The sequence below is a fragment of the Antedon mediterranea genome, chromosome 1, assembly GCF_964355755.1.
Source record: "Antedon mediterranea chromosome 1, ecAntMedi1.1, whole genome shotgun sequence".
Lineage (NCBI taxonomy): Eukaryota > Metazoa > Echinodermata > Crinoidea > Comatulida > Antedonidae > Antedon > Antedon mediterranea.
The window spans coordinates 38,196,057-38,220,819 of NC_092670.1; the positions used below are offsets into that span (position 1 = coordinate 38,196,057).

General features: G+C 34.1%; 3 protein-coding genes across 3 annotated transcripts; all 3 read right to left on the reverse strand.

Annotated features, from left to right (window-relative positions):
• Nucleotides 1-896: 896 nt before the first annotated feature.
• LOC140044856 (alpha-2 adrenergic receptor-like) lies at nucleotides 897-2,342 on the reverse strand. The gene has a single exon (XM_072089545.1). The coding sequence runs from the start codon at nucleotides 2,277-2,279 to the stop codon at nucleotides 897-899; it is 1,383 nt and encodes a 460-aa protein (XP_071945646.1). The 5' UTR covers nucleotides 2,280-2,342.
• A 1,888-nt stretch (nucleotides 2,343-4,230) lies between these two features.
• LOC140039366 (ADP-ribosylation factor-like protein 5B) lies at nucleotides 4,231-10,378 on the reverse strand. The gene is made up of 8 exons (XM_072084971.1): nucleotides 10,312-10,378; nucleotides 10,050-10,200; nucleotides 9,707-9,767; nucleotides 9,002-9,149; nucleotides 8,681-8,764; nucleotides 8,220-8,371; nucleotides 7,599-7,670; nucleotides 4,231-6,614 (listed from the first exon to the last, which is right to left on the reverse strand). Exons 1-7 carry the CDS (start codon nucleotides 10,375-10,377, stop codon nucleotides 7,625-7,627), a joined length of 708 nt encoding a protein of 235 aa, XP_071941072.1. The 5' UTR covers nucleotide 10,378; the 3' UTR covers nucleotides 4,231-6,614; nucleotides 7,599-7,624.
• Nucleotides 10,379-11,825: 1,447 nt separating this feature from the next.
• Nucleotides 11,826-22,245, reverse strand: LOC140060170 (uncharacterized). The gene is made up of 19 exons (XM_072106306.1): nucleotides 21,600-22,245; nucleotides 21,264-21,500; nucleotides 20,450-20,686; nucleotides 19,866-20,102; nucleotides 19,347-19,574; nucleotides 18,952-19,065; nucleotides 18,574-18,834; nucleotides 18,284-18,393; nucleotides 17,722-17,938; nucleotides 17,102-17,206; nucleotides 16,536-16,663; nucleotides 16,081-16,227; nucleotides 15,462-15,840; nucleotides 15,154-15,326; nucleotides 14,461-14,625; nucleotides 13,708-13,823; nucleotides 13,201-13,463; nucleotides 12,791-12,860; nucleotides 11,826-12,587 (listed from the first exon to the last, which is right to left on the reverse strand). The coding sequence occupies exons 1-19, from the start codon at nucleotides 22,243-22,245 to the stop codon at nucleotides 12,014-12,016; spliced, it is 4,407 nt and encodes a 1,468-aa protein (XP_071962407.1). The 3' UTR covers nucleotides 11,826-12,013.
• Nucleotides 22,246-24,763: the final 2,518 nt, after the last annotated feature.

A 24,763-nucleotide genomic window follows, 5' to 3' on the forward strand; every position in this document is an offset into this window, starting at 1 on the left:
GTTACTACGACAAATAGGAACATTGCTATAATACCTTTACAGATATCAAATGTTTTTCCTATTATTTCAATTAAAGTTATAAAGTTGTTGATAATCCCTTTTTAAGCATATCTACTTGAAGTCTTACATAATGTTTGGATTTGCGATAGAAGATATCCCGCGTCAGATAAGATTTGAACACACAGAATACTGTGTAACCAAAAGGATTTTAACAGAATCTTGGCTTCCGACAGGACTTGAACACGAAGAATACTGGTATTCGAAAAGATTTGAACAAATACAATCTTTACGTCCGACAGAAAATGAACACACAGAACCATGGCGTCCGACAGGACTTGAACACGAAGAATACTGGTATTCGAAAAGATTTGAACAAATACAATTTTGACGTCCGAAAGAAATTGAACACACAGAATCATGGCGTCCGACAGGACTTGAACACGAAGAATACTGGTATTCGAACAGATTTGAACAAATACCATCTTGACGTCCGACAGAAATTGAACCCACAGAATCATGGCGTCCGACAGGACTTGAACATGAAGAATACTGGTATTTGAAAATATTTGAACATATGCAATCTTGACGTCCGACAAAAATTGAACACACAGAATCATGACGTCCGACATGAATTGAACACGTAGCATCCTGGCGTTCGACAGGAATTGAACACACAACAATGGCGTCACAGGAATTGAACACACCGTTAATTCTGACGTCCGACGGGAATTGAACACTCAGAATCATCGCGTCCGACGGAACACATCAGCATCTTAACCACCGAGCTACAAATCAGTACTTCAAAAACACACTTTATTTAAACTTAAATGTCTACCAATTTTTATTCAGAACAGCATATATTATTTACAAATATCTTGTGTCGGTCTGTCTGTAGATCACGACTTCATTGATGCACCGACAGCGCGACGTCTACTTGTTCTATCCATCTGTGATGACCCCTCACAGCAGCTAACACGTAATAACAAACCTTTGAAGGTTTTTCGAAACTCATCGGTCCTGAATGTGTATATAACGGGATTCGCACCACTGTTGGCGTAGCATAATAAACCAGTCCACACATGCACAGACGAAGGTATATTGCATTCTTCAGTGCATAAGATTTCAAGAAGAATAACAACAAGAAACGGCAACCAACATATGAGAAAGACGAGTACCACCAATAAGATGGTAAACGTTGTTCTTTTTTCTCGACGGCTTCTTCTGGATCTCGACAACTTGGAACAGTTTCTTCTGCCAAATACAGAGCAGGGAGGAGTAACACTAGGGCTGCTAGAGGTTTTTGTTCTTCTTACACTATCAGGGTTATTAAACATATCTTTGCGTGGTTCATGTTCTGTTGTCTTATTCGCAAACTTATTTCTTAATATCTGGAAACAACTCGAACTTTGATTTGTGTACAAAGCTGATGAAACATCGGTTGTAGACTGGCCTTCTTTGGTTGCTGCATGGCAAATCGTGTTAGGTTTGTTAGAAATGCCATTGGTTGTACTTTGTCGATGCTTTAAGACAATATCTTCAAACAGCTGCTGTCGTTTATCGCGCTGTCGTGAATGACTAACAGCAACCTTATATATTTGTCTGTAAAGTAGGAGAATAATTATCGTAGGTATTATAAGTCCAACAAATGCGAATGCTATGATGTACATGTCTTTAATGACTTTATCCCATTTACAAACAAAGTTTCCAATCAAACCTGGTTCTTCGTGCCAATATAACGGAGTAGTTCCAATGATAACGGCGCACACCCATGCCAACGTAATGATGACGTTACTTCTGGACGGCGTCAGCAAGTGGTACTTCAATGGCTGCGTAATGGATAGGTAGCGATCGAAAGACAAACACGTTAGGTTGAATATGGACGAAGAAAAAAAGGTTACCATCACACAAAAAGGTGTTACACAAACCTTAACCGATACGATGAAAGAATCTGAGAACTGACTGGTTGCAATCCCAACTATAGGGATAGCTAATCCGCACAGAAGATCACTAACAGCTAGGCTCAAGATGTACCGATTTGATTTGGTTCGGCGCATTGACTTCTGGCAGACGATGGAAGCTATGACTATCAAGTTGCCGACAACGATGAATACTTCTAAAATGGCTTCCACTCCATAAGCGAAATAATACTGAAAGCCTTTCATAGCACCGACACCAGTACCGATGTCTATGGGAATCGGTACGGTATTAGAATCCATCGGAGTGGATAACTGAGAAGAACTATTGCTTCCGTTTGAACTATAAATAAACATCTTGGACATATATTCAAAACGGCTTTAAACTCTGCAGGAAATACTAAAAAAATCAATATTCAATATTATATAGGTGTGCCACATTCCGAGAGAGGAGCGATGACGAGGTTACGAACAAGATGGCTGAGATGGGTTGAGCTAAGAAGAAACGAAAAGTTGCATCCAATACCGCATGGTGTTGAATACAGATACATGGTGGATAACACTCATGTCTGGCTCATTTAACAAGCCAAACAAGATTCTGTTCCTTCTTAATAATTACATTTTCCTCCCAATCAATTTAGGGCTGAACTTCAACGTGTCTGCTAATTGTAGCAACCATTAATCAAGCATCTAATTAACAAAGAGTATTAATATGGACATTCGTTAGCGATGAATTTATCACTATGCTTAGTTTAAGAGTGTTTGTCTTAAATTCTGTCTTGAAGACTAATACATCTTACGAAAATCTATTTTGTAATAACTGGGCTGCATTCAGAAGAACATTAACTTGCTAATTTGTCTGTTAATTAAAATATTTTAAATAAGTAAATTGTTCGCATGTAAAGTGAAAATGGGATTGTCGATGATGACGATGCAGTAATAAATCCGTTACTACTGATCGCTATAGATTCTATATCTCCAGTTGACTGAACTGTAATGTCATAATACGTTTATTATTCTCACAACCGGCAGCCGTTCAGATTGCTTTTAGGAGAGATTGGTTACGTCAACAATACAGATATGGATAGACGCTGGCCGTATGTATAGTGAAATTGGGATCGTCGATGATGACAATGCAGTAATAACCCCGTTACTACTGACCGCTAACGATTCTATATCTCCATTTGACTGTAATGTCACAATACGTTCATTACGTTTATTATTCTCACAACCGGCGGCCGTTCAGATTGCTCTTAGTAGAGAGCAAGTCTATAATTGGGTTACGTCAACAATACAGATATGGATAGACGCTGGCCGTATGTCATTACTAAGGGTTAAATAAACTTTGTTAGGTGCATACTGTGTTAGGCAAACTGTCAAACATGTTGAACAAATACGAGCCTACGAGATGTCTGTATTTACATCATACTGCGATTAGAAAACAATTGACTGCAGTTGAAGTTGGAAGTATATAATTCAATAAATATGTCGCCCCCTGGAAATTCATTGTGATTGACCGTTTTATCAATCTAACAAATAGCCTAAAAAACACAAATGAAAAAAAATCATAGATAACAAATTTGATGAACTGTGCGCTAACGGTAAAAAACAAAACACAAGGCTGTTGAGGGTGCCATGTTTGCACGGATGAGGTTCATTGCACATTTGAAGGAAAATTTTTTGCACAAATGTGACTTCTTGCACATTTCACGGCTCCAATTGTTGATTGTTAAAGAATTTACAATACATTATTTGTTAGTGGCCCAGCCAGTATAATTATTATTACATAATTAATGCTTATGACTTGGCTAAGAATAAACGTTTCATTTAACGACTTAAATGGAACAGTCACTCTTTTAACGAATGACAATATTCTCTCCATTCAATACAAATATGTACAACACTAAAAATTAGCAGCGGCTTTCTTGAATCGGATGTCACAGGCTAAGCTTTTATCTGTCTACACTATCAATCTAATTTGACAAGTGTGATGTGCCCAAATATGGTAGTGATATGCCCAAATATTGATATGACATCATCATGTACCCATATATGGGCACATCATTTTTTTAGTCACATAAGGTTTGATGCAGTAGTGTAGACATAGCTTTAAATTTTTGACGTGGGCAGCAAAGCTGCATTTATCGGCCTGTCGTGTGACACAAAGCGACATTTGAATAATTATCATCGGATATCGATATGAAAGCCAATCAAACGAACTTCATAACTTTTTTACTGAAATATGAATAAAGACAAAAGAAATTAGTTGACAATAAATAATTCACACAACATCATCATAAAATTGAGATAACAGGTTTTATACAAGGGTACAGTACTATATAATACAAATATATTAGGCTTAATTTAGACGTTTAGAAATTCGATAAAAAATAACTAAAATATTGTTGAACTACTAATACTTTACACTGGGACCTAACATAACGTTAAAAAACGTGTTAATTAAATATTATTAAACTTTTTTAATGATTAATAACTAGTAACTATTAGCAATAAATTATAGCTTTCAAAATATTTACGTTACAAGTATTAAATAAAAAGAGGGGGAACAGAACAGGGTTTGCAGGGAATCCTGTATTAACTGATATCACCAAAGTACATTGTTTAATTAAACTGCAGATTGAGCACAGGGCGGAGATTAGGACATAAAATTTCCAAACGACGCCCCATACAGTGGGCACCAATTTATGTTTCCATTTAGTTGGTTTGGACATTAAATGTTCGAAACGGCGCCCCGTACGGTGGCCACAAATTGATATTAAATACGAATCGAACAAATGCACCTTACCTATTTTACTTGTTTAGCTATAGAAGAAATATGAGGAGCATAGTAGAACAAAAATATATCTTTATTATATTTGCAGTTTTACATATTCAATCATGGCTAAAAAACTTATTTTATTTAATTTCTTCAGTGGATTCACATAAAAGGCAAGAGGTTTTTTCATGATTGTAGATAGATATCTAAATAAAATCAGAAATTACTTGCATACCCATACCGACACAATATTGGGAGTTCTACAGGGATAATAATTAGTGAACAAAATGTAGAGGATATCTTAAAGTCAGTTTGTGGGTAATCGTGCTTTGTGTCAGACAAGTATTTTTGGAGATAAAAAATCCTCTCAAAAAGATTCTATTAGCAATTACCGTGGCATAATGGCTTTTACAATTCAATGTCTTTTCTATAAATTGAATGAATATATCCTGTTTTGGGATAGGATTACGACAAAACTATATTTTGATACGAAAGATATAGACTGGTATCAACCAACCCCGGTCTTTACAGTTAAAATATTAGCACTCTGGCAAAGACCACATGTGAACTATTAATTAAAATTGTATGAAAATTTTTATTAGGGGAATGGACACTGAAATGTCAGAAAATATTTAGCAATTACAACCTAAACATTTTGTAACAAATTGACAACAGGACAAGATTGGTACTGTCTCTTCTATAAACTTGTCCCAACAATTGTAGAACACTTGCATCTATCTGCGGACAACCAGAAAACAACCTTCTCTCTAAATCCTGCTCTAAATTACCATTGTCCTTTAAACTAAAATCTGACTAAAACTTACACTATCAAACTAGTTTGACAAAAAAAAAGTGTGATGTGCCCAAATATGGTAGTGATATGACATCATCATGTCCATATATGGGCACATCAAATTTTTTGTCACATAAAGTTTAATAGTGTAGGCAGCATTTTAGTTGGTAAGCATATTTTGTTGCTCTCTCAAAAAAGCATCTCTTAACATGTGCTAGAATTGTGCTATTTCAGTTAGTGGGTATACAGTCTGTAAATGTAGTGTAATATGTATACATCAACCATTAATCAATCAACTTCTTGATTAGTTAAAATAAATGAAACACAGACTGAACACTACACCACAATTAGACAAACTTAGCAAGCCGACATTTTCTTGATGGTATTATTTAGCTGCTCATTCTTTCACAAAACATTTGACTTGTTGAATATTAATGAGTTGATGACCAACTTGTTGAATATTAATGAGTTGATGACCAACTTGTTGAATATTAATGAGTTGATGACCAACTTGTTGAATATTAATGAGTTGAAGACCAACTTGTTGAATATTAATGAGTTGATGACCAACTTGTTGAATATTAATGAGTTGATGACCAACTTGTTGAATATTAATGAGTTAAGACCAACTTGTTGAATATTAATGAGTTGATGACCAACTTGTTGAATATTCACAATATGATAACCGACTTGTTGAATATTAATGAGTTGATAACCAACTTGTTGAATATTCACAATATGATAACCGACTCGTTAAATATTAATGAGTTGATAACCAACTTGTTTAATATTAATGAGTTGATGACCAACTCGTTGAATATTAATGAGTTAAAGACCAACTTGTTGAATATTATTGAGTTGATGACCAACTTGTTGAATATTTTTGAGTTGATGACCAACTTGTTGAATATTATTGAGTTGACGGCCAACTTGTTGAATATTAATGAGTTAAAGACCAACTTGTTGAATATTTATGAGTTGATGACCAACTTGTTGAATATTATTGAGTTGATGACCAACTTGTTGAATATTATTGAGTTGACGGCCAACTTGTTGAATACTAATGAGTTGATGACCAATTAGAAAAAATACTCAATTGGAAGATACTATATTTTATTAATCAATTTCATTACTGTTGAGAAAAAGATGAAAAAAATGTCATCTAAAAAAAATATTAATACATTTTTATTATGGGTTCAGAAAAAATGTCTGCTTGAAGTAACCACATGACAAAACCATTTAATAGCCATGAGTTTTTGAGGGTGACTGTTAGGGGCAAAATTCGTCACGAGATAGCTCATGAGTTAGGCCTATTTACTGTACTGCTGTGAGTTTTAAGTTTGAAACTTCAGCAAAAAAAAGTAGGGTACCGAAAGCACATATTGAATATTGGATTGGGCAATGAAAGGAGGAATGCCACATATAATACTATTTGGCTGAAGGTGTGTTTGATTTTGACAGAAATAACTTTTAAAAAGAACATTTTAGAATATTTAAATAGAAAACCTCTTACTGTAGGTGTGTCCTAAAGTGAAATAACTCAAGCATAAAAACCCTTTGAATTTGTAATGCAATAAGTGGTATGAACAGTTATCCAAACAATAAGGACCTAGACCAGGAAAGTATTTAACAGCACTACAGTATTTTTGTCTTATACACTGAATAAAAAAAGTGGAGATGATCTGGAATTGTTTAACCAGAGCTGTACCGTAAACAATGTAAAACGTTACATGGATCGTTAAACCAAATGGGTATCTGATACAAAATACATTCAGCGCCAATTCTACCCAGGACGTACCCGTGTACGGTGTTCGCAATGTAAACCTCCGGTGTATGATTGCTATCCTCGCTCTCTATTATATTTAATATTTTTACACCAAGTTAAAGACATTTTTTAAATATAGGGCCTGAAATAATCATTTTCCATGCAACCGATGTAAACAAATTATGTCCTCTGTTGGCTGCTTGGCAAATGCATGAATAACAAAGTATATTTATATTTGCATATAAAATTACATTTCTAAATAAATGCATATAGATATTTTTCGAGACTGCCCAAGCTCTTAAGGTGTTGTTTTGGAATTGAAAGGCGGGGAAATTAAGAAAAGATTCTTACCAAACCAAAGGTCAGCATGCCAAAGGTCACCTCTTGATTCTGGATCCTATCCATTCTAATCCTTGGTATAATCTAAAATAAAAAGCAGAATAAATTAATTTTCCAAAACTGTTTCAAACAAAGTGAATGTATTGTGTTCTTACTTTAATAATTAATTTTAAACAGCTGGTTTTACCTAAATAATTTTCACTAAATCCAATTTTATAGAGTTGGAAGTGGTGGATTCTCACGATATGAAAAACAGGCAACAATATTGTAATACTGTATTTGAAATATATATCCTTAAAATTAATATTTCTATTTTATGTACAGTATATGGGTTTTGGAAGATACATTGAATTTGTTTCTTTATTTACCCTCAAAAGACTGGTCACCCAGTAATGATTAGTGTGTGAGCTAGTACACCGGGGTAACCCCCTACTCGTCTTTAAAGATGTACTAGGTACCAGAACCATGGATCAAAGGAGCCTTGAACTCTTGGCGACCTTATGGCTATGTAATTACGGTTCCACTGTCTTAACCGCTCGGCCACTCACTACTCGGTCACTTGCTCGGCCACTTCAATAAAGTTTAACTCCAGACAAAGCAACTCCAAAGTACATAGGCATGTGTTTTACTTACCCTTCACCAGTAAGAGCACAGCAAGCCTGTATATGCCATCCATGATCCTTGACTGATGTTAAATTTAATTGTTGAGATATTTCAGTTGCTGACATTGAACCCTTTACATCTTGTTTATTGGCATATAATAAAACAGCTGCATGTTTTAAGTCCTAAATAAAAAATATTATTTAATAATCATATTATTTATTTACATAATGTAAAAACAGAAACTTCCCTGAGAATTTCATGTAGTGATGAATAATTTTGAGGAAAAGACACCCCAGCTTAAGTTTGACAGAGTTTTACATGTCTGATGGTTTCATGAGGTCGTGGGTTCAAATCCCATCCTATACACTAAGTTCCGCTGTATAAACTTTGGTACTTAGAAATATCTCCTTCAGCAACATAGTATACAACCCTGCCCTCATGGCTCACGGAGAGAAACTTGTATGTAAACATTATTATACCATAAAACGTACCTCATTAGCTAACATTTGATATAGTTCAGCTTTTGAAATGTGTAGCCTCTCACGATCAGTACTGTCTACGACTAAAATTACAAACTAAAAACAAAAAAAAACATATATTATTTAACATTAAATATGAGCACATTTTCTATAATTTACCAGTATAATTTATATATAACATGAATACAGTATTCGTACAGTAGACTTAATGATAAAGTTTATTCTTTATATCTGTACCTTTATTTTTTTTATAAATTACATTTTGTAAAATTACATAACAATTACAAAAACTACAAAGCTGCACTATCAACTAAGATACTATACTGTAGCTACCTCCGTGCCTGCATAATATGTACTCCACGATGACCTAAGTGACTCTTGACCTCCGATATCCCACATCAAAAATTGGATATTCCGCCACCTGACTTCCTCAACATTGCTACCAATTGTGGGTGAGGTATGTACAACTTCATTCATTAATCTATTTTAAAACAAATGATGACTGGTGACAAAAATAGTAGTGATATGTCAAAATATGGCAGTGATATGACATCATCATGTCCATATATGTACACATCACATTTTGTTGTCACAAAGTGTAGACAGAGCTTTAGAGATTTGAAGTGCGTGACATTTGTTGGTTGAAACGTACTGTATGCATGCTACATCTATTAGAGAGAGTTGGACGGATGCACATGTACAATGTAACGGTCATATGTGATGACATAAGCACCATGGTTGGGGGTGAGGTATGAACATTTTTTATATATGGACCTATAGGTCATTGGAAATGGCATTGAAATTTTGTTTTTGGAGTAAACATTTCACTGATGATCCACCGAAATTCAGAGCATTCTGGGGGTTTCACCTTCAAAAATATTTTGCGGCCCTATTGGGCCACAACCTATAATTTTCGGAACGTTGGTGTAATACACACTTTATTAACACACAAATAATAAGGCCATAATGACCTAACAATAAAATTCCTGATATGTGAAATAAGAAGTCCTTTTTAATACGCCAGATAATCATACTTACATTTGATACAAAATAGTAGTTTTTCCAGCATTATCCAGCCCAACTATTATAACCTTATGTTCTATTAAATAGAATTAAAAAGAAAAATAAATAATTAAGGATGATTAACTTTCTCCTTTCTTAAAAGGGGTGCAGTAGAGTAATTAAATATTTTATGTATTCTATTTTATATTAATTTTATCAGTTATAATATTATTAATTTACTACTATTATAGTAGTAAATTAATAATATTATAACTGATTACTACAGCAGGTACTATTAAATCTTCCCATAAATACCATATCGATTACAAGCTGGGCCTAGCTAGACCTGACCTAGGCCAGCCTGTCTAGGCATACGTACCTTCGTTTGTGAACAAACTCCATATCTTGGAGAAAAGAAACCCCATGTCCAACTCGCACTCCGCTCTGTTTTGAAATGGCCTTCTTGAGGTTGGGCCTAGCCTAACCGCCGTTCGTTCTACTTCAGTCACAAATTCCACATTAGTTAGACTCTGAAAACATCATCAAAATAAAATCTAAACATCCGAATCACAATATCTAAATATTATTATATGTTCGGGTGTTATTCCTTAAAATTAAGTGATTTTTAATCAAACACTTACCAAGCTTATCGTCTGATAAAAATGTGTAGATGTGTTCTGCGGTGCGTGTGGGATTCTTCTGCGCATGTTCACAATAGGTTGTGACCGTGGAGAGCCGGTTCCGTGGATGACCGAAGTTTCAACTTGACTAATAATTTATGACGTACTGTATGACATCATTATAAGGTATATTAACGCTTCAAATAAATACAGTTTTGACATCACAATAATACATGTTTTGTAAACACAAATTAAAATGTATGTAAACTAATTGAAACGTCGTCTTAGCCTGTGAACGTGTGTGTATGTGTCATTGAACATAACTCAGTGATTGTCGAGATTTTAATATTATTGCATTTTTTATTCTACAAATAATAAATATACAAATAAATATATAGCTTATATTTATATATAAGGTGGTGATTCGATTGTACGCGTGTGGTTTTTAACATGGTGTAGAATAGTTAAAAGAGCCAATCAAAGAATGTTTATACTTCGCAAAATGAAATCACTTAGTATTGATAGCTCCCTGTTAAAATTGTTAAATTATACCACCATGATCCAAAGTAATTATCGTCTTTCTGTTTGATATGCAAAAAATATTAATAAAAAAGATAAAAAGAAATTGAATCGCATTACAAAGAAAGCTGAATATATTGTTAAAGATCCGTTGGTGCAGTTAGATGAAATATAAATAGATTGGATAGTGAAGGCAGCTCATAAAATAATTAAGGATGTTGATCATCCCCTTAGCAAATACTTTATTATCAAACGCAATGGTAGAATACATGTTCCAATAACTAAGACAAACAGATCGAGATATGTCTTTGTTGCAAATGCTATTCATATAATTAATTCACGTCACCATCGATAAAATGTTATGTAATACAAGACTATGTAAACAATGAAACTTTTAAAACGTAAATTTTTTCGATTTATAAATGTTTTTATATTTTTAATATTTTTAAACGTTTTTAACATTTTTAGCCTATTTGAAATTTTAGCAATTTATAAATTGTAAAGGTTTTATGAACATTCTAATGGTTTGAATCCTTTTAAAGCTGTTTTTAATCCTTTTAAAGCTGTTTTAAACTATTTTAATCTCCTGAATCCTATATTCAATTTTAATACCTAGTCATTTTTACACCGTGTTTCATAACTTTTTGTGCAATTATGTGTGTACTTAATATATTATATTGTATATCTATTTATTATTGTACTAATAATTGTCAATCTTCAAGAAGAATTTCTGTTGTTATTTTATGATGATGATGGACAAATAAAGCATCTCAGTATTCAGTATGGTGTGAGTTATTTTGCTATTTATGATTTCAATATTCTATATTTTTGCTATTCGGGAAGCATATACAGTATGATTTTAGTAAAATATATTAGTTATTATATTTTTTCCATTTTATATTGGTTAGCTTTACAAATGTTATCAGTGGTTATTAGATTGATTGATCTTTTAATATAATAAATAAATAATAATAAATAATAAATTACCGTATAAAATACAAGAATAACACTAATAGTAATAATCTACTCTCGGTTGTCAAACCAGCTGACAATCGCACATTAATTCATAAACTTGAGAGAAGAAACTTGCAAACCCACCCGTGCGGATGAGACCAGCAGCATGCTACCACTTAATATTGCACTTAAAGATTGATTAATATATTAATACTAACTAATTAAAAATGTTTTTAAATGATTTTATTGATCACCGCCTCATCAGAATGACGTCATTCGAAGATAACGAATTCTTTCCCAATACAACTTCACTCTTCTCGCTTCGCTTGATTCGAGATTCACTCGGATACGAAGAAGAATAGGATTTAGAATTTGGGTTATTATAAGACTTTGAGTAAAATGTTGATTGGGCTGTGGAGCCTGACTTAATTGATCGAAACATTTTGGTATGTTTTGGAACAGCACGTAACATTTTCCACCAGTGTGAACGCACCTCTGAACTTCTAGCGCAATACATAACGAAAATAAGGAAACCTTGGAAAGAGTTGAGAATACAAAATAACCATAGTACAAACACCGAAGCTTCTCCAATAGCGAAGAAACCAACGAGCCACGTCAGACCCAACACCATCACTATGCTTGCTCCATTCTGAAGCATTTTTATTCCTCTGCGTTTGGTTCCCTTCGGCCTAGCTTGATTACTGTTTTTTCCCATTTTGCTTAAACTGTGTAAAACCATCACAAATATGATCATGTTAAACAGTAAACAGAGTGCGACTGGTATAGCCACTCCATAGTACATACGCTGAAGTGTTAAGAAACAACTGAAAACAAACGGAGAATGATTAACAATATACTATTAATTATATACACTAGCAAACTTTACGTGAATAAATGGTAGCGATATTCCCAAATATGGTAGATATGAATTCATCATGTCCATATTATATGGGCACATCACGACATCACTCAGTGCGCCACTTCATAGCAATATTCAAGTAGATAATTTTCCCAAAATAAAACTTACTGAGCTTCGCCGTTGACGTAACCATCAATATCAATTAAAACACAGATTAAGACGATTGCAACAGGTAGACCTAATGAACGAAAGGTGTATAAATTAAAATTATGGTATCAGTCAGTAGTTAAGTATCTAAAAACAAGCCAATATAACAACAGAACACTGAGCTTTCCTTGCCAAGATAGGAACTCGTAATAGTCTTTTGACAAAAACAAAGCTATACCACTGTTTGAAAGTTGGGTTGGAATCCAAATGTCGTACTAACTATCTGCCTACACTATAAAACTAGTTCGACAAAAAAGTGTGATGTGCCCAAATATAGTATAGTGATATGCCCAAATATGGTAGTGATATGACATCAAAATGTCAATATTTGGGCAAATCACACTTTTTTGTGAACAGAGCTTAACACTTACCCCATGCAAATAAGGAAGCTTTCACTAAAAATCGAGACACGTGAGTATCGAAAACTTTCACAAACAAGTAGTACATATTAACGGCCTGAACTGTCATCCAGAAAATGGAAGAGAGTAAGAAATAATGCACCAAGGCACCAGCTGCGATGCACCCTCGTCTGTTACCAGTTTGGTCGATTCCAGCAAGAAAGACAACGTACAGAGAAAGCAGCGACACACAGAGGTGACATAAGATTTGTTTCGGTTCTGATCTTCGGAATTTTCTAAAAACAATAGTAAATATTCTACCAACAATATTTCTCAACATGCATCAAACTTATATTTGCGTTAAATGTTAGCAGCCTTAAAAAGACGATAATTCTAAAAGATAATTTCAATAATTCGCGCTTATAGAATTGCAATTTATGTATGCCTCGATTAGGATTAATAGAGTTGTATAACCAATAGTGTTACAGTATATATATTGTTACCGTGACAAATAATAAAAAAAAATTATAAGCAATTTACCTTTTTGTTAAAAACGTGATGATTGTAAGGCAAAGGGACACTATGGATAGAATTAGACCAACTAGAGTTACAATATCGGCCGCTGGAGGCAGAACAATGTCAGTGTTATAGAAATCCTATGGAAAAAAAAGATATATAACTAAAATACTACCGATTTCAAAAGACTTGTTATCATTGAAAACCATTCATTGTGATGTTTTTTATTCTTTAAATCTGTTTATTAAGGGGACACTTTCTGGACCAAAAAAATCTACCATTCAAGATTCAAGATTCAAGATTCAAGAAATTTTATTTGTCCATAAAATGGAAATTCACTTTGCTTGGTAGATTAAAACAACAGAATAGCAACAATTTAAAAACGTGCAGTATGATAACAGATTAAAAATACAAGATAAAAAGTTAAAAATACTGTTAAAAATGTAAAACTATTAAAAATTGCATTAACGTCTTACATTAGAATTAAAAATATGAATGCTATTTACAACGAAGGATTTTCTAGTTCTACAAAGATTTGCTCTCGGAGGTCGTAGCCTAATGCCTGATCTATTTAAGTTATAACAGTAATGTAACGGATGAGTGGGGTCTTTCATAATATTGTTAACTTTTTTTAGAATACTCTTTTCATAGATAAATGAACAAGGCGTTAGATCAGCTTTAATAATACGTTGTGCAATTTTTTGTCCAAAAAAGAGGAATTTAACCAGGGAAGAGTTAATTTAACTCTTCAAACTGGTTTAACTGTAGTTGCCTCACCATAAGTATAGCGAAGTTGGTAAGATGGGTACATTCACAATATTGCCTGTCACTACCGTCAGTGGATCCATTTACAAAAGTGCAGCCTTCTGATGACCAGCCGCCGGTTCCAAACAAGTTGAAATCCCAAAACACACAAGTTGTGTTTATGTTTGTTTCAGAAATCTGAGATTAAAATCAGAAAATGATATTTACCTCCAGAATACTAATTTTCTGACATACAAACACATTTGCTGGTCATCATGTGCATTGGTCAAGAGTCAAGTACAAAAATGATTATTAATTATTAGAAAAGTGTGTTTTGTTTAATTATTTCCCATATCAAAAACACTCAATTTATCTTTAAAAGTGGCAATGTTTGGTGTAATTAACTAAAACTCTGTCTACACTATCAAACTTATTTGAAAAAAAAGTGTGATGTGCTCATATAATTGTAGTGTTATGCATAAATATGGTAGTTATATGACATCATCATGTCCATATATGGCACATCACATTTTTTGTCACATACAGTTTGATAGTGTAGACAGAGCTTAAGAAAGTACAAATTCAAAGCATGGATGAATATGGTATTTAGTATTCAACATGCTTCACGTGCCAATATCTATCTAATTTCTATTTTTTGTAAAAAAACCTTTTCCTTTAAAAGTTGGTCTAACTGATATTTAAAAAGAATGAATTTAAAATGGATACCTCAAGTGGAATAAAAGTAATCACAATCGGATCTTCCAATTCCACTCGTTCCAAATCCGGTATTGACAGAGAAATCACCTGACTGTTTGGTCGCCGACCAGAGCTTTCATTGATGAACTGACTTGACTGGAACAAGCGACTGTCATTATAAACAACAACTACAACTCGAAAATCTATCAGAAAAGGTTTTACATATTATCTTTAATCTTCTTTCTTCATAGTTTAATGATATATTAGAGTCTTCAGATGAAAATGGTAAATGTCGATGTTAAATCTTAATTTAAAAATTGCAGTTGATGATCTATTACCTGTCATGTTGTTTTCTTTGATGACGTCAGAAATGCTAGTTGGCAGGGCAATCGACACGTTTGCAGTTTCAGGTATCTGTGTATCATCAGTAATTACTTCGACGTTGCCAACACCATCCTGATTCGACTTGGAGATATAGCTCAAGTAAGTGGTGTTGACTTGACTGATTTGGTCAGCGTTGATCATCTGTGCCTGTACTGCGACGTTCGGTGTGATTTCCATGTATGTACCATCTTCATCAAGCTCAACCTGACTAAGTTGTTGTTCAAGAGCCTCGACAATCATAGTAGGAGCTTGATCCTCCACCTGACTTTCCATCAAAATGTCCTCATCAACTCCAAACAAATTATCCACTACAGTCACCATCGAGTCGGTTACCTATTTAGAATTAATATCATCTTATTTGTTTGAATTCTTCTCATGATATACTATGAATAAATCAGCATTCATCATGAATATCGATAAAAATTAATAAATTTGCATTAACTATAATTACTTAATGGTAGGATGGAATATTTTAAATACGGCGTGGTTTTCATCTGGAATTATGATTATGATGATATTTCATAATTAGTGTAATAAATGTATGGATTATTTTGTCGAATGTACAGCAATTACCTCTGTAGAGTTGGAACCTGTCTGTGAGATCTCTTCTAGAACTTCTGCAGTAGATTCTAAGGCATTGACTGTTATTTCTTCCGTATTACTTGTAATCTCCTCTACGTCATTGCTGACCTCTTCTACATTCTCCATTGTAACATTCATCTAACAAATTTTTGCAAGAATTTATTTAGACTGTCAAATCCAATCAAATTGTGTCAATACTTTAATAATTCCTTCACAGACAAAACTCAACTTATTTTTAAGGTAGAAGATTAAGTATAAAGCCGATTCTCCACTAGGCGAATCAGCTTATATACGCATGCGTATTCATCTTTCCATCTTCTAAATCCCGGCCCTCTCTACTCATGCGTATAAACTGAAGCTTTCGATTCGTGCTAAAAAATTCGCCTAGTGTAAAATCTGCTTAAAGATTGCTTTACAATGTATGGTTGTTAAAATACGATTTTTACCATTACGATACGGTCCAATAATTGTTCTGCCGTTGCGTCTGGCCCACAGTCGGTCTGCGCTGGATCTTCCCACTCAGCCGGACTAAATCCATCACCTCCACAGGCTCGTGTTGCAATCGGTAGAAGATCTTATTTTAAAATAAAATTTAATTTCTATAAGCACGCATGACGATCAGGACAATCTTAGATACGTAAGAGACCATGTACAATTACATCTACTGCAGTTACTGCAGTAACTATGCTTTGTTTACTCAACTTGTTACTGCAATTGCTTAGCAAGTTTGTTTTTTTAGATTGAAACAAATTAAATCATACATTACTGCAGTAAAAATGTATAGTTACTGCAGTAACTATATTATAATAACTGTGACATGATCCTTAATCGAAATACACTCTATACTTCTTTTTTGTAATCTCCAAAGTACAATAAATTGGGTGGTGTAGTAAATATATTACAATAATTATGACATGATCCATAAACGAAATACAGTCTATACTTCTTTTTGTAATATCCAAAATAAAATAGATTAGATGGGTGTAGAAATGTATACGTTAAAGGTACTTACAATTTACTTTGCTTTCGTCACAAGTCTCTTCAGAATTGGCAATAGTATCAACTTGTGTCTCTGGAAACGCATACAAACCATCATACACGTCTTCGTAGCATGATTCTGTCGGAAAAACAGTGCATAAAGGATTACCGTAAAATCAATTTCAAACGTCTGACAAAGTAGGCCTAACATACAACTGGTAGAGACGTGTTGAAAGCTTGGGATCGAGAAGGAAGAAACTTTTTGAGGCATGTTAATCTATATGCAAGTTAATTCAGTAAGCGGAAAAACACACGTAATTATTGTCTTTTTCTAACATTATTTTTATATTTTCGGTATTAATGCACTTAATACTGTACATATTGTTTCATAATAATTCATAATTTCATTTCAATTGTGAAAACCACATTTCTGTTTTTTACTTATATATAATGATATTATGAATATAATATTGTTATTATATTGTTAACGTTCTCTACTGAACCACTTTGGAAATCAATGATTTAGCACTGAAAGTATCATTCAGTATAAAGACAGAATAAATAAATAAATAATATTATGACAATGATATAATATATTCGAAATTATTAATTATTAAACGTATTAATTAATTGAATGTATAAAGTACCACATACCTGTACTGCTTAAGACGATCATATCAGCTAGAAGGTATCCATCAGAATTATTGCCAATCCTTATTAGTTCTACGGTAAGAGCTTCAGAAAATTCACTATACGACGTGTTGGCGTTCAGTAACACATAGAAGTTAACCAACGATATGATACTACCTTCTGAAAAACTACGAACTTGCAAGAAAGTCTCACCACCATCCAACATCAGCTCTTTATTCAACTGAACAAATACAAAAGAAATATATATAATTTGCTCAGCTTGGAAGAAATTATCTTTTCAGTTTTAGCCCAGCACTGGTGTGCATATATGTTTTTCACGAAACTGACTATCAAACTTTATGTGACAAAAAAATGTGATGTACTCTATCACTACCATATTTGGGCATATCACTACCATATTTGGGCATATCACTACCATATTTGGGCATATCACTACCATATTTGGGCACATCACACCCTTTTTTTTTATCAAACTAGTTATATGTAGACATATCTTTATATACACAGTATGGAGAAATTAATTTGATCCTGAATAGTATACAAAACATACAAAGACAAGACATACAAACGTAGTTATATTCGAGGATTCATCTTTAAAAGCAGTTGACGATGGATCGTTAAGGTTCTCAGTAAATGTTTTACTAAATGCCATAGATACAGGGATTACTGATATACCTGAAAAAGAAGTAAAAAAGAAATTTTCTAAAAGAAATCTCAGTTGAGAATTTAGAAAAATGTTGTGAAGCCATCACTGCATCGCACATAATTTCACATTGTATAATATTAGATGTATGAGATAATATATTTGTATAAAGAATTGTATTCAACATTTAAATAATAAGCCTACAGTCTTACCTTGAACAAGAAGTGGTACCCCATCTGAGGAAAATAAAGTTGCACTGTGTGGGCCTGCTCCATAGCCACTGCAGGTGTAATACCCTTGGTTGTCAATAGTAACCATCACTGTTATTGATTCTCTGTTGCTTGTCGAAACAAGAGATACGCCATCTTTGTACCATTGCCAGTTGTCTGAGTTGAATACTGCGCAGATCATTTCAACACTATCATACAGATTAGCTGTTACCGAATTTGGAAGAACTGTAAACACCGGAGGATCTGAAACATAAAATATGATAAATTGGTAAAGAGAGCAAACTACTTGTTTTTCAGCTTAATCTAATAAATCGCTTTCATATACTTGTGTCATTATATTTTCTCAGTAACTTTTCTCACCTGGTTCAATTTCGCAAAACTCTCCACTATAGAATAATTGGCAAATACATTGAAATACTCCATTGTCGGCCTGGCAGACACCATCATTTAAACATACTATATCTGTACATGCATCTGTAATAAAAATCATATAGGTAAAGAAATCGGTGACTGTATGTGGCAGTCAATGAATTGAAGACTCTTTAAAAAGAGAAACGTAAGATAAGTTAAACAAAGAAGACCAGCACTCACACACATTGATGTACGAGATACTGGTATGCAGAGAGAATGAACTGGCTGTCACAATGACAGATAAGAAGTTATGGAGGAATTTAGTCATAAAAGTTCGGTTATGTCCCGGAGTAAGTAAGTAAGTAAGATCGAATTAACAAAATAAAAATAAAAGCAGAACTTACCAATAACAGAAACCATAAAAGAACATGTTGCAGTATTCTCATATATATCAGTAGCAGTATATGTAACTGAATATGTGCCAACTTCCCATTCATCGTCTGGTGATGCAGAAGCAGATAAGGTAACTTCTTCTCCAGAGTTATCGTCAGGTTCTGGAACTTCCCAAGTAACGCTTCTGTCAATGTCGCTAACAACATTACTAGGGCATACAAGATTTGGGATTTCTTTATCTGAAAACAATTATTAATAGGCCTATATAAATATGAATTTTAACTGTTTACCAGGAAATAGATTATATGAATCCGTTGTTTATGTTGTAATTTCTTCTTATCTGAATAAAAAAAATACTGTTGGTTTGTTTCGGAAAAAGGACATATTGACTTTTACCAGTACTGTATAGGTTTTGAGTGTTACGTTTTGTCAACCTTTCTCATTACATATGGCAGACATTGCACTAGGGATCATTCAAATGAATTCTAAATGTTTTATATTTCTTTAAAAAAAGATCTGCGTGTGCTCACCTTCGACATTTATATCAAAGGAACATTCTGCAACATTTCCCGATGAGTCTGTAGCAACATATTCGACAGTTGTACGTCCAATAGGGAAGCTGTCACCCGGTGAATGAGATGACGATGTCGCCACTTCACCAGAGTTATCTTCAACTTGAACAACCCAGACGACAATGGCTTCTGGGCTCCTGGAATCGGTTTCAACAACAGGAAATAAAGGACACGTGATAGTGGGATCTTCAAAATCTATAATTAGAATATAAAAATGGATTCAATTGAATGATAGATACCTCATATTAATAAAATCAATTTCACTTCATTTCAATAACATTTATTCAATAATGGTAAGACAAATAATACAAGAATAATAAACAATAAGAAACAGTAAATACAAAACAAAAACAAGAAGAGGTAAATAAGAGAAAGGAATGCCATCATTGAGGTCATGATATAGATATTGAAATATTGAATTAAAGATTGGAACTCGCATTAACACCACGAAGTTACTATTTTTATACCTACACATGAGGTATACCTATTCATGATTAATACTAATTAATCAAATAAATTAATCAAATATTCCATCTACTTACCTTTCACTGAGATCGTAAATGTGCATTCTTTTGTGTTACCAGCAACATCGAATGCCATAAAAGTGACCTCAGTTTCCCCAACGGGAAACGAGGAACCAGCAGGAACACTAAAGGTTTCTGAGGCAATATCTACGTTGTCAGTTGCAGTTGCCGTGTAGTTTATTACAGCTGTTTTGGCGCCATCAGTTAAATTGGTGGTTATATCACTGGGGCAAGTTACCGTAGGAGCCTCGTTGTCTTAAATGAAACATATTAAAACCGCAATAATGTAATATTGTCATTATTTTCGTAATTACGTTATCGCATGAGTGTCAGTATATTAAATGAAAAGTTCAATAATGACTTTTTATAATGAAATTATCTTAGCGAGTCCAGTTTCTTAAATAAAAAGCAGGACAATAACACTGTAATATACATTACTGGAAATTTGATACAAGATATTTTTGTTTTGTATTATATCAATAAATTATGCATAGAATAAGTAACTTATACAGTAAAGACATACAGTATATGCATTAACTGTTGACAGATTTAATGAAAGGGAAACAAATATAGCCACACTGCAGATATGTTATTTAAATAATAATTATTAAGTCAACATTACACAAATACTGTATATGAAACTATTGAAAAATTGCTATTAGGAGGAATAGACACTTCAATAATAAGTATAAATATAATAATAATAATAATAACGAGGCAAGCAGTTTATATTTAATATTACTTATATGGTACAACTGTCGAACAATTGAACTTCAATCAAAGTGTAATAAGTAAAAAACAAGCAAATGACATTTGATAAAGTTATTCTTACCAACTACTGTGACAGGGAATGAACAATTTCCCATATTTCCAGCTTCATCAAAAGCTGTAAAAGTTACAATGGTTTCACCGAAGCTAAACATTGAACCCGAAGGTATATCAAAACTTTCAGAGGTAATACCAACATTGTCAGAAGCGGCTGCTGTATAGTTTACAACTGTCATTCCAGCACCCTCATTTAAAATTGTGGATACATTGTTTGGACACGACACAGCAGGAGGATCGATATCTGAAAATATATATTATTAGTAATAAATACTACTGTTAGAAAAAGTTACATTTTTTTGTGGTTTTTGTAGTGGTTAAATATATTACAAATTCGGCCTACCTGCAGGTAGTGTTGTTGATATCAGTGTCGTTAATACTTCAGTTGTTGCTGCTTTTGTTGTTGATACTTCAGTTGTTGCAGCTTTTATTGTTGATTTAGTTGTTGATGCTTCTGTCGTTGGTGCCTTTGTCGATGATGTATCTGTTGTTGATGCTTCAGTTGTGGCCGCTGCTGTTGTTAATATTTCAGTTGATGATAATTTAGTTGTTGGTGCTTCTGTCGTTGGTGCTTCAGTTGTTGGTGCTTCTGTCGTTGATGACTTTGTCGATGATGCATCTGTTGATACTTCAGTTGTAAATGTTTCTATCGTTGATGCTTCTGTCGTTGGTGCTTCTGTCGTTGGTGCTTCTGTCGTTGACGCTTCTGTCGATGACGCTTCTGTCGTTGATGCTTCTGTCGATGATGTTTCAGTTGTGGCCGCTGATGTTGTTGATATTTCAGTTGTCGATACTTCAGTTTTTGGTGCTTCTGTCGTCGCTGCTTCTGTCGTCGCTGCTTCTGTCGTTGACGCTTCAGTTGTTAATGGTTCTGTTGTCACTGCTTCTGTCGTTGACGCTTCTGTTGTTGACGCTTCAGTTGTTGACGCGTCAGTTGTTGCTGCCTCTGTTGTGGATGAGGCTGTTGTGATTGATACTTCAGTAAACATTTCAGATGTTGATGCTGCAGATATAGATAATTCAGTTAACGGCTGGTCAGAAGTTGATGTTGTAGCAGTAAGCTCTGGGAATGGTTCTTCGGTGTTTATTAATTCAGTGAACTCTCCTTCAATTTCTGTTGCCTCTGTAACTGGTTCTTCGGTGTTTAATAATTCAGTGAACTCTCCTTCAATTTCTGTTGCCTCTGTAAATGGTTCTTCGGTGTTTATTAATTCAGTGAACTCTCCTTCAATTTCTGTTGCCTCTGTAACTGGTTCTTCGGTGTTTATTAATTCAGTGAACTCTCCTTTAATTTCTGTTGCCTCTGTAAATGGTTCCTCGGTATTTAGTGATTCAGTTAACTCTCCTTCAATTTCTGTTGCCTCTGTAACTGGTTCTTCGGTGTTTATTAATTCAGTGAACTCTCCTTCAATTTCTGTTGCCTCTGTAAATGGTTCTTCGGTGTTTATTAATTCAGTGAACGCTCCTTTAATTTCTGTTGCTTCTGTAACTGGTTCTTCGGTGTTTAATAATTCAGTGAACTCTCCTTCAATTTCTGTTGCCTCTGTGAATGGTTCTTCGGTGTTTAGTGATTCAGTTAACTCTCCTTCACTTTTGGTGGCCTCTGTGGCTGGTTCTTCGGTGTTTATTAATTCAGTGAACTCTCCTTCAATTTCTGTTGCCTCTGTGAATGGTTCTTCGGTGTTTATTAATTCAGTGAACTCTCCTTCAATTTCTGTTGCCTCTGTAACTGGTTCTTCGGTGTTTATTAATTCAGTGAACTCTCCTTCAATTTCTGTTGCCTCTGTAACTGGTTCTTCGGTGTTTATTAATTCAGTGAACTCTCCTTCAATTTCTGTTGCATCTGTAAACGGTTCTTCGGTGTTTATTAATTCAGTGAACTCTCCATCAAATTCTGTTGCCTCTGTAACTGGTTCTTCGGTGTTTAATAATTCAGTGAACTCTCCTTCAATTTCTGTTGCCTCTGTAACTGGTTCTTCGGTGTTTAATAATTCAGTGAACTCTCCTTCAATTTCTGTTGCCTCTGTAACTGGTTCTTCGGTGTTTATTAATTCAGTGAACTCTCCTTTAATTTCTGTTGCCTCTGTGAATGGTTCTTCGGTGTTTAATAATTCAGTGAACTCTCCTTTAATTTCTGTTGCCTCTGTAAATGGTTCTTCGGTGTTTATTAATTCAGTGAACTCTCCTTCAATTTCTGTTGCCTCTGTGAATGGTTCTTCGGTGTTTATTAATTCAGTGAACTCTCCTTTAATTTCTGTTGCCTCTGTAAATGGTTCTTCGGTGTTTAATAATTCAGTGAACTCTCCTTTAATTTCTGTTGCCTCTGTAAATGGTTCTTCGGTGTTTATTAATTCAGTGAACTCTCCTTCAATTTCTGTTGCCTCTGTAACTGGTTCTTCGGTGTTTATTAATTCAGTGAACTCTCCTTTAATTTCTGTTGCCTCTGTAAATGGTTCTTCGGTGTTTATTAATTCAGTGAACTCTCCTTTAATTTCTGTTGCCTCTGCGAATGGTTCTTCAGTGTTTAATAATTCAGTGAACTCTCCTTCAATTTCTGTTGCCTCTGTAAATGGTTCCTCGGTATTTAGTGATTCAGTTAACTCTCCTTCACTTTTGGTGGCCTCTGTGGCTGGTTCTTCAGTGTTCAATAATTCAGTGAACTCTCCTTCACTTTTGGTGGCCTCTGTGGCTGGTTCTTCAGTGTTCAATAATTCAGTGAACTCGACTTCACTTTTGGTTGCCTCTGTGAATGGTTCTTCGGTTTTTGAAAATGTAAGCCTTTCCTCAATTTCTGTTATCCCTGTGAGCGATTCTTCAGTGCTTAAATCAGTGAATGTTCCACGAATTGTTGTTGCATCTATTGCCGATTCTTCAGTGTTAAAATCAGTGAACGTTCCTTCAATTTCTGTTATACTTGTGGGCGATTCTACAGTGTTTAAACCAGTGAATTTTCCATCAATTGTTGTTACATATATTGGAAATTCTTCAGTGTTTAAATCAGTGAACGTTCCTTCAGTTGTTGTTGCATCTATTGGCGATTCTTCAGTCTTTAAATCAGTGAACGTTCCTTCAATTGTTGTTCCATCTATTGGCGATTCATCAGTGATTATATCAGTGAACGTTTCTTCAATTGTTGTTGCATCTATTGGCGATTCTTCAGTCTTTAAATCAGTGAACGTTCCTTCAATTGTTGTTCCATCTATTGGCGATTCATCAGTGATTATATCAGTGAACGTTTCTTCAATTGTTGTTGCATCTATTGGCGATTCCTTAGTGTTTAAATCAGTGAACGTTCCTTCAGTTGTTGTTGCATCTATTGGCAATTCTTCGGTCTTTAAATAAGTGAACGTTCCATCAATTGTTGTTGCATCTATTAGCGATTCTTCAGTGTTTAAATCAGTAAACGTTCTTTCAATTGTTGTTGCATCTATTGGCGATTCTTTAGTGTTTAAATCAGTGAAAGTTCCTTCAATTGTTGTTGCATCTATTGGCAATTCTTCAGTGTTT